The 16,307-nt window shown below is 33.5% G+C and overlaps 1 protein-coding gene across 5 annotated transcripts; it reads left to right on the forward strand.

The window, feature by feature from the left end:
• Positions 1–9,060: 9,060 nt before the first annotated feature.
• Positions 9,061–12,152, forward strand: LOC114388078 (nuclear transcription factor Y subunit C-2-like). Of its 5 annotated transcripts, none has more exons than XM_028348409.1 (2): positions 9,061–9,224; positions 10,940–12,152. In XM_028348409.1, exon 2 carries the CDS (start codon positions 10,992–10,994, stop codon positions 11,796–11,798), a length of 807 nt encoding a protein of 268 aa, XP_028204210.1. In that variant the 5' UTR covers positions 9,061–9,224; positions 10,940–10,991; the 3' UTR covers positions 11,799–12,152. The 5 variants fall into 5 exon arrangements, with proteins under 5 accessions (XP_028204210.1, XP_028204211.1, XP_028204212.1 ...); XM_028348410.1 differs by having other exon boundaries at positions 9,072–9,224; positions 10,959–12,152; XM_028348411.1 differs by having other exon boundaries at positions 9,072–9,224; positions 10,966–12,152.
• The last annotated feature ends 4,155 nt before the right edge of the window (positions 12,153–16,307 follow it).

Below are 16,307 nucleotides of genomic sequence, written 5' to 3' on the forward strand. Positions count from 1 at the left end.
AAATTAGAGGTTTTGCTTGATTTTTTTTTAATATAAGTGTTGTACTTTTTTTGTTAGATATTTCAAAAGATTAATATACAATTTAGTCATTTTAATTAAATATGTTAATGTGAATTAATGTTATGTTTCAATTGTAATTATTATTTTTTTAATTATATTAATCAGCTGTTATTTTCAATTAATTACTATTGATATTTATATTGAAGAAAGCTTAGAGAATGATAATGAGATCCTTTCTTCCCTTTGTATGTGAGTTCTTGGTTTTTCTCATAAAGAGTTTGCTAGTTCGATTGTCGAAAATTAATCTTGGAAATAACTTGTTATATCCTGGGAGACTTGCGCATATTACCCGAATAAGTCCTTAAGAGTAATGTAATTTTATACACCTCAGGTTTACTTTCTTTGTAATACATGATCATAAATCATAGTTTTTGAATAATCGGTTCATGGTTTGCCATTGATTGTGATACTGGATCCTAAGGACAACAATCTCAAGGACTTAAAAGTCGTTTGTGGTGTCGTACCTGGGTTTTCTCACAAAAGAGTTTGTAAGTTTTGTCACCCCAAATTAATCTTGGGAAGAACCTGGTATATCCTAGGGGACTTGCGCATATTACGCAAATAAGTCCTTGAGGACTGTGTAATTTTACACGTCTTAGGTTTACTTTGTTTGTGATTATACATGATCGTAAATCGTAGTTCCTGAATAATTGGCTCATGGTTCGTCATTGATCATAATAATGGATCCTAAGGACAACAAACTCAAGGACTTAAAAGTTGTTCATGGTGTCATATAGTGAGGCCTTCTGTTTATTTGCATCATGTGTGGACTCAACAACAATTAGATCATATACCACACAGTGAGGAGAAGAGATGCAATGTTCGATTGAACCCCAATGCTGGAAATTAAATGAGACTATTTTTTAAAAAAAAATTGACCTTAATATGTTTGACACTCTCTACCCCACACATATATGTAATAATAATAAAAGGAATAGGAATGTGGAATTAATTAAAAGTTTTAAAACACATTTAAATAAAAACATTTTAAAAGGGTAAAAGGTTCACATTCACTTTTCTAACATGATAATAGAACTTGTCCAAATAAATAATAAAATTATCTCGGCTCAAAACAAGGTCATCCAAAACTCCAAAGAATGAACTAAAGACTCAACATATAAAACAAAATGATAAAAATTACATGTCTAGAATTTCATGCAATTAATACAGAAATTTATGCCCCAATGTCACATCCTATCAGAGCATTGTGTTTCAGCATCCTCTAGCATGAGGTTCTCCATAGTCATCCACCTAACCATTTATTCCCACGAACACAAGATTTGATATCATCACAAGATCCAAACACAAACAACACACGGAGAATGAGTTATCACATTCCAAACTAATAGAGGGAAGCTGGACAACATATAGATATACATATCATATAAATGAAATACAACTTACTTTAACACATCTCACGCCATTCCACTACTTATTGTGTAACATCACATCTCAATACTACATGTCTCACACATTTTCACATCATTCACGTACTTAAGGATCAAAACACAATATCACTCAATATCGTCGCCCTTAAAGGGTCTTACAGTCGTGTGATTGTACAGTTCATAGCTCACAACTCAATGCATACAATTTCTCAATACACATGTGTGATCTCACAAGTTAATACATACTCAACTTGTCACTTACACATAGTTCATCACATTTCCATAATTCCAAGACAACATGTTATCACGTCTCATGCATTATATGCATGTCACACAATAATAATATTAATATGTTATGTTCATATGATTAAACCCCTCAAACAATTTCACATAATCATATTAAAATCATAGGTCAAAAACATGAAAACACCAAGAGCACCCAATTTTATCAATCAATTTGTATTAGGACATCAATTGGTTTGTCAAACACAACAGTCTCATAATTATAATCATAAAGGAAGAATCACAATACAGTAAACATCCCAAAATAAATTCCAAATTGATCCTCTAAGGATCCCTACACATGTTCATTCTAATCCCAATTGCGATAAACGCATCCCTTACCTCTAAGCGAGCTCAAGTGTGTAATCCGGCCGTGATAGTGGCGTCTCTGGCGGTTCCCTAAGATTCCTCAATGATTTCCCTCTGGTTGCTCGATTCAATGCCGTTTCGGACATTTTTGGGGCCCGGAGCAAAAACTCAAAAAGGGACCCCTAAACAATGAAAATTTATTTCATAAATAAATCATCGACAAAAAATTCATGAATTTATAAATTCAACCATAAAAAATAATACACAAAACTCTTATATATTAAAAAGTTTACCAAAATGAAGTTAATAATTATTTTTAGATTTTTTAAAAGTTTTAGGGCCCCTCAAAATGGGGGCCTTGAGCTATCAATCACCTTGCGCATGTGTCCAAGACGGCACTGGCTCAATTTCCAAGCGTTAGAGAGAAGAAGAAAAGATAGAAGTCTCCATTTCACTGTCTCTATGCGAGGGAAATTTATCTCTCCATAGATATTAGTTCGCAAATCCCAACGGTAAAGATATGAGAGACTGAGTTTCAAACCTAGTGTTCGAATTTCATGACGATTCAACGGTAAACAAGTTTGGTATCGTAGTTTTACTAGAATAAGTTTGGGTGTATGTGGGGAAAAAAAAGTTACGTGCGAGGGACATTTCTCTTACCTCAAACATTATTTTGCAAATTCCAACAGTGGAGATGTGCGAAAATGAGTTCCGAACCTAGTGCTCAAATTTAAATTTCACAACGATCCAACGATTAACGAGTCCGAGATCATAGTTTTACTGGGATGGTTTTAAGTATATGCAGGAAAAAGTGAGGGTTTTTGGAAAGGGGGAAGGGAAAATAGATTTGAGAGGAAGAGAAAGTAGAGATGTATTGTAAATGTAAAAAATAATTTAATATGTCTAAATTTATAGTTAGGGTACTCTCAGCCTATTATTTACTACAGATTTTTATTTTTTTATTTTATAAAAAGAAATCAATTTTACTCTTTATCAAATAAATAAATAAAATATTTTTTTTATTTTCTAAGAACATATATTTATTTTATTTACCTTAAAATCATTATTTTAATTAATGAAACTATTTCTTCTTATTTATTTAATTACAATAACATCATTATTTTCTTAAAACTCTATTTATTTTTAAATAAAATCATTTTTAATTTATTTTACGAAAAAAATGAAGTGTTACAGTATGTGTCATATTGAGGTAAGCATATTTGGAAATATTAGTTTCAGGTATTCCTCGATTGTTTGCACCAAGTATATATATATATATATATATATATATATATATATATATATATATATATATATATATAGGTGATCAAAATAATTTCTCATTTTCTCAAAGCAATACATTATTTTATAAGATATTGTAATTCAATTGTTGCATTTGAATAATTATTATGTTAGTTGTTAATTATTATTTATTGATATTTAAATATTTGTGTGTATTCTATTTATTTAAATATGTGTTTTAATTATTTAGGATCTATCAATGCGGGGATTTAGAAGTGACATTTGATTGATTTTATATGGTGGCAATAAAATTATTGGATTATGAAAAATATATACATGGGCTATTAGATATATGAGTTCTCTAAATTTTGTTCTTGAAATTAACTATCTTTATGATATGAAACATTGGGTTGTGTGAACTCCTAGCAATATTATGAGTAATTAATTTTACTTGGTTGTAGTATCAAATGTGAGTTTTCCATATTACAACTTATGCATAATATGAGACATTTGAGAGATATTGTATTTATTATGGTATCGAATATTGTGAATTTTTCATTGTATTAGAAAATATAGTATGTTAAATGGATCTTTAATCCGTATGAGACAAAATCCACTAGATGTGTCATTATACTTTATGATACATAGATGTATCATACTGGATTTTCTACTATATTATAGAACACAATGATGCTAAATAAATCTTTGATTCAATGAGAATCTCATGAGAGAATTTGTTTCACTTATAGAAATGTTGTCATTTGGAATTCAATCAAGTAGACCTATATAGTTTGATCTACTATAGAGACTAGGTTTGACTCAGTAGAATATGAGATTGATTAGCTAAAAAAATGTCTTTGCAAACAAGTTCCTTTGTGGGAAAGTGCATATCCTATATGTTGTGATTGCCAAAAGGCAACAACAAGAGTACATATTGTAATTAAAAATAAAGAGATATTTTGGTAAAGCAATTGCTTAAAAGATGAAAGTTATTTTATTATGTGAAATGAAAAATGAATTCGGCTGATCCTTGACTAAAAACCCTAGGAAAGAAATTATTGTTTGAAACATCAAGGGGAAAGAGACTTAAGTCACTTGAAAATAAGCAAATGATGGTAACACAACCTTTGTGGTTGGAGATTTCATGAAGAAAGTTCAATGGGAAAAACAAGTCAATTGTTATTTTAATGTGAGGTTAAACTTTATAGTTAAGTTTTATGTGGTTGTGAGAAAGCTTGACAACATTAAAGTTTTTAATGATTTTTTATATCCCTTATGGGTGATGTATGATTTATAGCCTACACCTGATGAAATCACCTAAATGAGTGTCAAGTGGAGCCGCTTGTATGAGATCCTGACAGGATCTCTAAAGCACTCATGAATATCGAGTGGGTGCATAGCATACTAGTGCAACACAACGATAACGACAAAAATTGTGGAGGTGTACTGTGATCGGTAAACCACTAGCACACGTAAAGTATTTTAGGTTCAATAGCTTGTTACACCTACTACATTATGTGTCATGTCTTATGAGTCTAGGTCTGACTCAATAGCTTGCTACACCATGGTCGGATACATTACATCCAAGAAAAATAGAACCCATGAATTTTGTATCTTCATCTTAAAATCTTTTCTTTAACCTTTTAAAATATGTTGAAGATTGTTGTATTTTTTTGTTACATATTTCAAAAGATTAATATATCATTTAATCATTTTAATTACATATTTTAATGTGAATTAATGTCATGTTTTAATTGTAATTATTATCTATTTTAATTATATTAATTAATGATTATTTCCAATTAATTACTATGGATATTTATATTGAAGAAAGTTTAGAGAATGATGATGAGACCCTTTCTTCCTTTTGAGTGTGAGTTCTTGGGTTTTCTCCTAAAAATAGTTTGCTATTTTTTGTTGCCCTAAATAAATCTTGGAAAGAACTTACTATATCATGAAAGACTAACGCATATTATGCAAATAAGTCCTTGAAGACAACGTAATTTTACGTGTCTCATGTTTATTTTGTTTGTGTGATTATACATAATCATAAATTGTAGTTTCTACATAATCTGTTCATAATTTGTCATTGGTCGTGATAATGGATCCTAAGGACAATAATAAGAATCAATTTAAAATATCTTTTGTATTAAATTTTCACACAAATATTCTTTTATTATAAGTCATTTATCTAACTTTACCTGACATGTAGAGCATTCTAGAAACCTTACTTTGGCTGCTATCATGCATAGTTAATAAAAAGTAAAGAAATAAATATTTAGCATGAAAAAGATTAAAAGAATTTAAACCAATAAAAATTGTTTGAAAAAAAAAAGAACGAAAGTATGTCTATTAATGTTAAAGTAGTTTTGAAAAAATATATAAATTTAAGATAAATTAAATGTTACTAACTAAGTTAAATATTTTATTTTTTAGTTCTTATAAATCAGTTAATTTACTTTTTGTTGAATAATAAACCAGTTAATTAATTCTTATAAAAAAAAGATGATAAAGAATAGTAAATAATTAAAAGAGAGATGAATAAAATTAATAACAAGATTTAGGGACAAAGGATGGTGATACTCACGATCTTCTTGTTGTAATTATTAATTGAAGTCAATGTTTCAATTTGCAGACTAGCCATACATATTCACACATAAAAAAAATTATAATAACGGTTTGTATTAGATTAATTTTTATAAGTATAATATATTAAGAAAAAATCTTATTAATGTAAAAAAATTTATATACATCGGCATATTAGATATTAGCCTAATGCATGCATTAACACCCAAATACAAAGAACAACAAATAATTAAGTCAATGTCCAAAAAAATCATGACCACTACGTACAAATATCTTATATAATAAGAAACCATGTAATACCTAAACATATTTTTCAAAATCTTATATTAAACATAAAAATGTGATATTTTCTATTTTACTTTACTGAAAATAAATTTTGATATCTTAAAATAAACCCAACCAAAGTGTAATATTTTCATGTAAAGATATCGTTTTCCAAGTAGTGCAACCTCTTATTGGTCTGGTGTGTTTGCCACAAGTCTATTTTTGGTTTGCCAAGACAAACAATGAGACACAAAAGTTGGGCTGAAAATGACTCCATGCCTCACGTATAGGATATTTTTCATAATAAATTATGTAAAAACTTCTAGTTTGACTTGCTTGCCACATTAGTTGCAATAAACTACTTTAATCATAACATTTCCTTCCTTGCTAGTTGTTACTTGAGAATGGATCACGAGATGCTCATGTAGTTATTTTTCTCTTAGTTAGAAATTATTTACTACAATTTAAATCTGTTTTAAAAATTCTACTCATACCAACCGCTTGAATTTACCTCAGATGGTCAACTTGTAATTTTTATGTACATTGATATTAGAAATTTTTTCACCTAGTTCTTTTAGTACATTAGCAACCTACATATAAAATTTTGGGGGAAAAAACTTAATTATTTATTTGATTTGGGTTAGGATGAACCACCTTGAATGATCTATTACAATAGATTATTTTGACCTACTAGATAAAATTTCATATTTATTAACAGTAAATAGTCACTTGGGTCTTTAAAAGCAAGGTAATCACACTTAAGCTCTTGAAATAACAAAAAATATTAAATAGTTTCAAATGAAAGTTTAAAATGTGCATCAATTTAGTTATTGTGCTTAAGTATGTTACCATTAATGCCCTTGCTTATTTGGCATGTTTTGTGCATACGTGGATTACATGTGACAACTAATAATTGTCACATGTCATTCATGTGGCGATAAAAAAATAATCCCATCCATATGGCAATCCAGTCAACTAGACTAAATGAAAGTTGACTTATTATCATTTTAGTTGTTGAACTTAATTACTCATCGTCATTTTGGTTCATGAACTTAGTAACATATTGTCATTTTGGTCCTTACAAGTACTTTAATTTTTTTATATTAAATCTCATGTTGCATGTAAATTATTAGGATAGACATCACCATATATCACTTCCATTTCTTATTCTTCATATTTTTCACGCCAAGTAATCATTAAATTCAAAATTCTTTCATGTTTATATATATTATACCATACTAGTCATTCATCGATTGGCTCAAGAGTTCAAGTCTCTTTGTGCTTATACACTCGAGGTTCGAGGACTGTGTATTGTATTGGTTATCCATTGATAGACCCAAGACTTCAAGCCTCTTCGTGCTCCCACACTTGAGACTAGAGGATTGTGTGCCATATTGGTCGTCCTCCAAACGGCCCAAGAATTCTCCCCTATGCCTATTGTTGATCAACATTTGATCAATATCCCAATAGAAACGTTATCCCATTTGCGTAACCCCCATCGAGGCTATAATGATCATCTAAGGAATGTTGTTACAAGACACCATAATAATAATTAAATGGGGAATTAAAAACATGAATGATTGTTACTAAGCTAAGGGGGAGGCTCGCGAATAAGAACTCTTGGGACGGAGTTGAGAAAGCATATTGCACTTGTCTCAGTTGAATGCTTCTAGGCTAGATCTTGTAAATCCTATGTGAGACATAGTTACATGAATATTTTGAATGGAATCCCTACAGTACAAAGTTAACACGTGGTGGGGGAAAGAAGCAATGTCATAAAGGATCACAAGTGCTTTAAATGAAACCACTCAAAACCCAAATGTCGCAACCATATGAAACACCAACAACTAGATTTCATCCCACGACCACTCCCTCTTACAATGTTCTATGATACCTATTGTTTGTCGACCGACCCAAGACTTCAAGCCTCTTCATGCTCACACAGTTGAGTTTGGGGTACTATGTACCTTACCAATCATCCGTCGATCAACTCAAGACTTGAACAATGATGTGAAAAGGAAAAGGATTGATAAAATTTAGGACAAAATATACTACACTTATCCTATTAAAAAAATATGTAAGGAAATTGATCTGACACTTTTATTTTCTGTACCTCTATATTTTTTAAAATAAAATAAGAGAGAAATATTAGAGTTTAAAATCAAATAATAATGGGTGATAGTTAGGAATAAAATAGGATATAAATGTATTTACAAAAAACTTCTTATACATTTATATATAATTATAGATATTAGTAAGCTACATACATACAAAAAAGGGAAAAATATTTTTAAAAAATGGAATATCAAATTCAATATTTAAGATTTTGTAGCAATTTTTTCAGTAATATCTAACTGAATTTTAGTCATACAAATCAAAATTTGTTTTATTTTGTGTTCTTTAAACAGTTTAGATAATTATTTTTTCACTCTATAAAATACTATCTAAACTATTTTGAGGACAAAAATAAGATTAAAAAAATAATTCCTTTTACAAAAACAAAAAAAAATATTAAATTACAAGAATTAAAAAAAACATTTAAACACATTTAAAATTTAATATTCAACCAAATGGATAACATGAGGTCCAAGCTTCCATAGGACAAACAAAAGACAAAAAGGTTCATTCCCCTCCCTCGCGGACGGCAATTCCCTCCACGCGCTCCTCCCAAATCCCCACAAAGCCCTTCACCTTTTGCATTAATTCCCAAACCACCCGTCACGCGCATGCGCCGCTGTCAACGACACCACGAAACGTCACAGTCGTCCACACAAATGCTGCGCCAACAACTACCTTGTCGCCACGTGTCCCTGAAAACTCTCTTTCGAATGTCAGAACTTTCCTCTCCCGCCACGTGTCGACCCGAGATAGATCCTCCCAGAAGCGCACTCTCTCTCTCTCTCTAGAACACAACACAGTCTCTTCAATTTCAAACGCACACTCTTCAACTTCACTGTCCCTCCCTTTTTAATTGAAACCAAACCAAACCAAACCAAACCAAACCTCTCTTTCTCAGTTTCTCTCTCTTAGGGTTTTCTCCTCCCCCATTGACCCACCGTCCATCGCAAAGGAAGTCGCGCCCAATTTCCATGGGTAAAAATTTCTCTCCCACCATTCACTTCGTTTGCCTTGTTTGATTTTCGTGAAACGCTGAAATAATGAAAGTTGATTCTTTTTTTATTCTCGCGTTTGTGTTTGTTATTATGTGTCAATTTTGTGTTTTTAGTGTTTCAAATGCTTGTTTTGATCGTCTAGGTCTTTGTGGATCTCTATGGAGCAGAGTTAAACGTTGTTGTAATTTTGATCATCTGTCTTGAAAAAAAAATTATAGTATTAATTGTAAAAATTTCTGGGTGTTAGTTTTGTTGGGAATGAATGATTATGATTACATTCTATGCATGCATGAGAGCGGTTATTTTTTTCATTGAATTTTGTGGAGGATAGGAAGTATTTGTGTTGTGTTGTGTTGGGAGAGAGGAAGTGAGGAAACTTCTTTGATATCAACCTTGTACTGCTAATTACAACTCGTTTTAAAAAAAGGGGAATAAATTTCAAGATGCTTTGTTTTCTCTGTTTATTTGTGTTAATCCAGGGGAGAGTAGAGAAGTTTGCTATCCTTTTGAAATTTTGATGTTCTGCAACAGAGCAGGCTTTTACATCCTGCTTTTGGTTTTGCTTTAAGTTTGGTGAATTGAGGTGAAAAGTAAAATACCATAAAGGGCATTTTCCAACCCTGCATGCATAATGATTTGTGGTCTGGTCTCTTGCACTTACTGGAGTTTTCTTTTTTTCTTGCTTCTCAAGATTAATAGTGTGCAACCCTGTGAACTGAAAACACAATAATGACTTGTTTTCTCTTCAATCTTCTATGCTTTCAACTTCTGCTCGTGGGTTTGTTGGACTTTGAATTCTGTTACTTGCAATTGGAACTCTGTATTTTTTTGCTGTGTCATGGGCGCATCAACGTTAGCATTGTTGGAGACAATATGGACTTGTTTTTGCTCTGTATTTTATTATTCATATGCCTTCTAAAGTTGGATTCTTGGATCTCTTCATGACTAATTTGGAGTACACATATTTCTATTAGTTGGCTTTTGTTGTGTGTTATGAATGCCATGTTTTTAACCCTTTTGTATAGCTAGCTAAATGCTAAAGGTATAGATTTTGGCCTAAGATTCTAGTTATCTGTTAAGGAATGGAAAGATGTGAGCATGTAATTTATTTGTATTATTGTGGTTGTTTCATAAATTATGTGGTTAACTAGTCCCTATGTTCTTCATGTATTTATGGTTGACTTGTTTACAAACATTATGGAGGTAAACTTGCTCATTATGTTGTGCCTTCTTAAATTTATTTTTGACATCTACATGGTAATCTCCTTTTATTTCGTTTATTTTTTAATCCATTTCAAGATGTCTTCATATGAGTAGTTCAATAAAGTATGCTGATCTCCATAGTTTTTAGACCTTTCCTACCACAAATTAGTGGTAGAAAGATTTGGATTTTATTAACCATTGGCAATCAGTGATTTAGATAAAGAAGTTCCTACTTTGTACTACACTGCTGTTTTCACTTAATACTGATATGCCTCTGTATATGAATATACAAAACATATGTCATGGTTGTGGGTGGGTTGTTAAAAGTAGGAAAATATCAAATCTCTAATCTGCTACATGACTATTATTGGTTTCTTATGTGATCCATTGTTTTAATAATTTTTTTGGCCTCTGTAAAAGTCCAGTATCCTTGAAGTTTGAATACCATATGATATGAGTTTTTCTGTCTGTTTTTTTTGTTTATTATTATAGAACTGTAAAGAGATTATAGTTTGTAGATTAAATCTTAAAGCAGTAAGTCATCATGGATAAATCAGAGCAGACTCAGCAGCAACATCAGCATGGGATGGGCGTTGCCACAGGTGCTAGCCAAATGGCCTATTCTTCTCACTACCCGACTGCTCCCATGGTGGCTTCTGGCACGCCTGCTGTAGCTGTTCCTTCCCCAACTCAGGCTCCAGCTGCCTTCTCTAGTTCTGCTCACCAGCTTGCATACCAGCAAGCACAGCATTTCCACCACCAACAGCAGCAACACCAACAACAGCAGCTTCAAATGTTCTGGTCAAACCAAATGCAAGAAATTGAGCAAACAATTGACTTTAAAAACCACAGTCTTCCTCTTGCTCGGATAAAAAAGATAATGAAAGCTGATGAAGATGTCCGGATGATTTCTGCAGAAGCTCCAGTCATATTTGCAAAAGCATGTGAAATGTTCATATTAGAGTTGACGTTGAGATCTTGGATCCACACAGAAGAGAACAAGAGGAGAACTCTACAAAAGAATGATATAGCAGCTGCTATTTCGAGAAACGATGTTTTTGATTTCTTGGTTGATATTATCCCAAGAGATGAGTTGAAAGAGGAAGGACTTGGAATAACCAAGGCTACTATTCCATTGGTGAATTCTCCAGCTGATATGCCATATTACTATGTCCCTCCACAGCATCCTGTTGTAGGACCTCCTGGGATGATCATGGGCAAGCCCGTTGGTGCTGAGCAAGCAACGCTGTATTCTACACAGCAGCCTCGACCTCCCATGGCGTTCATGCCATGGCCCCATACACAACCCCAGCAACAGCAGCCACCCCAACATCAACAAACAGACTCATGATGACCATGCAATTCAATTAGGTCGGAAAGTAGCATGCACCTTATGATTATTACAAATTTACTTAATGCCTTTAAGTCAGCTGTAGTTTAGTGTTTTGCATTGAAAAATGCCAAAGATTGTTTGAGGTTTCTTGCACTCATTTATGATTGTATGAGCTCTTATGCTGAGTTACTTTTGGTTGTGTTTATTTGAGGTACTGGTGTGGTAGTTAAATTAGTTTGTAGCTGTCCATAAGTAAACAGCGTAGCTGCTTAATTAGGAGGTCTGAAATGATGAAATAGTTTGTATTGTTATTGCAGAAGGTAGGTTTTATTCAGTATTTCATTCTATTGCAATGGCTGAATTTAATGCTCATCCGCTTAGTACTAGTTGATGTTTTTTCTTGTCACTCGTTACGTGTTGAGTGTGAAGAAGAATTAGTGTGCCATTCTTCACCTGTTCTTGCACACTACAGCCCCGGAAGAACAAATTGTTCCGATCATTTTCAATTTTTTTTCCCGGTAACATGAATAGTGGTTGATGTTAAATGCTGTCACTGTAAAAAAAAAAAAAAAAGAATTGACAGCAGGAAAAAAAAAATAACGAGCTGTTCTTTTTCTTGATTCAAAACCACATAAATATATCCAGATTAGTTTTATAGTTAATAATTGATTTTATTCGGAAGACTTATTGATAGAACTGATTGCAGAAAGCCCTTCTATAAGATTCATGACTACACGGGATTTTAGGCTCGTCCGCATATTCTGCAGCTGTACGGGATAGTCCGTAAACCTGTAACTACAGTATAAGCTCAACCAAAATCTAATTAATTTTAAAAATTCAATTCAAAATTTCTTTATATTTATGTTGAAAATTTATTTAGTCATGTTAAAACTTTTGCAATTGAGTATTTATTAGAAATTTAATAAGACTTTTATATATATATATATATATATATATATATATATATATATATATATATATATATATATATATATAATTGAATGTAATTGATTATTTTTTTAAGAGAAAACTATATATTTATTTTGAAATTGAATTTTTTTTTTAAAAAAAAATTAGGCCCACAGATCAGTCTATTTGGCCCACGAGATCTACATATGTGAGTGGATTAACATATTAAGTCTGTGTAAGAATACAGGAGAGATTGACCTGAACTGCTACCAATGCAAACTTACCTGCTTACCCACGCCTAAATGTACATGGAGGAGAAGCAGTGGGGACTTCTATCGGCTTCGTGGAATCTATACTAGATAGTAAAACAGTGGCAGACCAAGTTATGAACTCAAGTGTTGACAATTTTATCCTAATTTTTATACTTTTAATCATGTTATTTCTTGCATTGAGCAGTTGATTTTTTTAATGATATGATGAGTTTATTCCACTAAAAAAATTAATAATTGATATAGATGAAATATTAGTGTGTTAACTAAAAGGTACATGTTAACCCAAACAAATGAATGAAATGATCTTGTATTGTTTGGTTAATAAATTATAATTGGTAATTATATGAAAAATAATATTAGTTTGAATTATGTACCCTAAAAAAAGATTGGTTTGAATTATTTGGTTGATATATATTTATAATAATGTCATTTTCAATAGACACTATAAAAATTAAAATATGATAAGCAACAGATAGTATACACGAGGAAACATGGTAAGGGAAGTGTAGGGGATCATCCCACTAGAGGAGTAACTAACTTAGTGGGGAATGTGTGATGGGACAGGTGGCAGAGAGAGAAAGGAGGACTGTAACGTTATATGCTGAGGGAATAATCAGTAGTGGGGCATGTATGGACTCAGTTAGAAACTGCATGGGAGTTTTCTAAGCAGCTCGAAATGCTTAGCCTGTTTTCTGCATTTTTCATTTCCATTGTTCATCCATTGTAATTCACAAGTTAGATCCCATTTGAACTCTAACTTGATTTACATCAATAATATCTCCCATTTTCATCTTAAAATTGTTATTTTACTGTTTTATTACTTCTGGATATCAGATTGAGTCCTATCAATTTGGTATCAAGAGCCTCGGTTTCGATCTAAACGGTGGATGGTGGTTACGAGACACATCATGGAGAACAGAATCGATACGATGGAAGAGCGATTGGGGAACGTGGAAGCGACGGTGGTAGAAATCCGTCAACTGCTGCGGGAACAGAACGAGAGACCTCGCCGGAGACAGGGAAGACCTCTAGGTCGGGGAGATCCACGTAACAATGACGACGACGGGAGTGATAGTAGCACGTTATCACATGGATCACGTTTCCGACCACGACGGCACGGTGGTGGTAACGAACGGAGGTATTTTGGCGGGAGAAGGAAGTTGGAGATCCCTGTTTTTAAGGGTGATGATGTTTACGGGTGGTTAGTTCGTGTTGAACGGTACTTCAGGCTGAATGAAGTACGTGAACATGATAAGGTGGATGCAGTGATGATTGCGATGGAGGACAGAGCGTTGAATTGGTTCCAATGGTGGGAGGATCAAACACCATTGAGGAGTTGGGAAGAGTTTAAGGAGGCAGTGATTCGAAGGTTTCAACCGGGAATACTCCACAATCCCTTAGGACCTTTATTGAGTCTGAAACAAGATAGCACCGTCATGGAGTATAGAGAAAAATTTGAGATGTTGGTAGCCCCATTGAGAAGGGAGGAGAGGGGAATGCTTGATAGCATTTTCCTCAATGGATTGAAGGAGGAGTTTCAGGCAGAGATGAAGTTGTATGACTATCATGATCTTGCTGACATGATGGATCGTGCATTGTTACTAGAAGAAAAAAATGAAGCTCTGAGGAGGAGGGGAATTACTGGGAGAGATAGAACAGAATGGAAGGATAAAGGTGGAGGGTCCAAGTTTCGAAATCCTGGTGATTTTGGTAAGGACAGAAGGGAAATACCTAAAGTAAGTGGAGTAAGTGAGAAGGTGGAAGGAAAAGGGGTGGAAGGTGTGAGAGGTAGGAGACTGAATCCTGCAGAGTTAGAGGAGAGAAGTAAGAAGGGACTGTGTTTTAAATGTGGGGACAAGTGGAATAGAGAGCACATCTGCAAGTTCAAACATATGAGCTTGAGGCTGTGTGAAGGAGGTAGTGAGGAAGAAGAGATGGAAGAGGAGATAGAGAAGGTAGACAGTGAAACAGATGCTGTTGGGGAGTTGAAAACCTTGCAATTGTCATTACAAAGCAAGGAAGGTTTCACTTCTAATAAATCATTTAAAGTCTGGGTGACCATTAAGGAGAGGCAGGTACTTACCTTGATTGACTCTGGAGCTACCAGTAATTTTATAGCTTCAAAGTTAGTGGAGGAATTGGGATTAGAACTGACAGAGACACCTAGTTATGTCATTGAAGTAGGCAATGGTGAAAAGGTAAGAAATCAGGGGGTATGTGAAGACCTGCAGTTCCAAATTCAAGGTGTGGAATTCAAACAACATTTCTTCTTGATGGAGTTAGGAGGGTCAGAGATGGTGCTAGGAATGGATTGGTTGGCTAGCTTAGGCAATATTGAAGCTAATTTTGGAAATTTGTGCCTAAGGTGGGAGGCTGAAGGGAAGAAGTATAGCATTCAAGGTGACCCAACTATGTGTAATAGGCAATCATCTTGGAAGGCTATGATGAAGGCTCTAGCTGATGCAGGGGTAGGCTTTTACATACAGTCTATGGAGGCAGAGTTGGAAGAAGTAAGGGAAGCAGAAGGGTTCAATCAGTGGCAGCAGATACTGGGAGAATTTGCAGCAGTTTTTGACATGCCAACAGGTTTACCACCCAGCAGAGAGCATGATCATCCTATAATGCTCAAACCTGGGGCTGTCATTCCTAATATCAGGCCTTATAGATATCCCTATTATCAGAAAAATGAGATTGAGAAGATTGTGAAGGAAATGATGCAAGCTGGAATAATAAGGCACAGTACCAGTCCTTATTCAAGTCCAGTTTTATTGGTTAAAAAGAAGGATGGAGGATGGAGATTCTGCACTGACTACAGAGCTCTCAACAAGGTGACAATTCCCAACAAATTCCCTATACCAGTAATTGATGAATTATTAGATGAATTAGGGGGCTCAGTTATTTTTTCCAAACTTGATTTGAAATCTGGCTATCATCAAATTAGAATGAAGGAGGAAGATATTGCTAAAACTGCCTTCAGGACCCATGAGGGCCATTATGAGTACTTAGTTATGCCATTTGGCTTAACTAATGCTCCTTCAACATTCCAGGCTCTAATGAATGAAGTGTTGAGACCATATCTGAGGAGGTTTGTGTTGGTATTTTTTGATGACATCCTTATTTACAGCAAGAGTGAAGAAGAACACAAGTTGCATTTGAGGGAAATACTGCAAGTGTTGAGAAGGAATCAATTATATGCTAACAAGAAGAAGTGTTCCTTTGCCCAGAAGGAAGTGGAATATCTTGGCCATCTGATATCTGATAAGGGGGTGTCAGCTGACCCCAAGAAGATAGAAGACATGCTCAAATGGCCACACCCTAAGGAACTCAAGGGCTTGAGAGGATTCTT

Source organism: Glycine soja, chromosome 15, assembly GCF_004193775.1.
Source record: "Glycine soja cultivar W05 chromosome 15, ASM419377v2, whole genome shotgun sequence".
NCBI classification, from domain to species: domain Eukaryota; kingdom Viridiplantae; phylum Streptophyta; class Magnoliopsida; order Fabales; family Fabaceae; genus Glycine; species Glycine soja.

Bases quoted from the DNA above. Each gene is read 5' to 3' on its own strand.
- LOC114388078 (XM_028348409.1), top strand. From the start codon at position 10,992: ATGGATAAATCAGAGCAGACTCAGCAGCAACATCAGCATGGGATGGGC.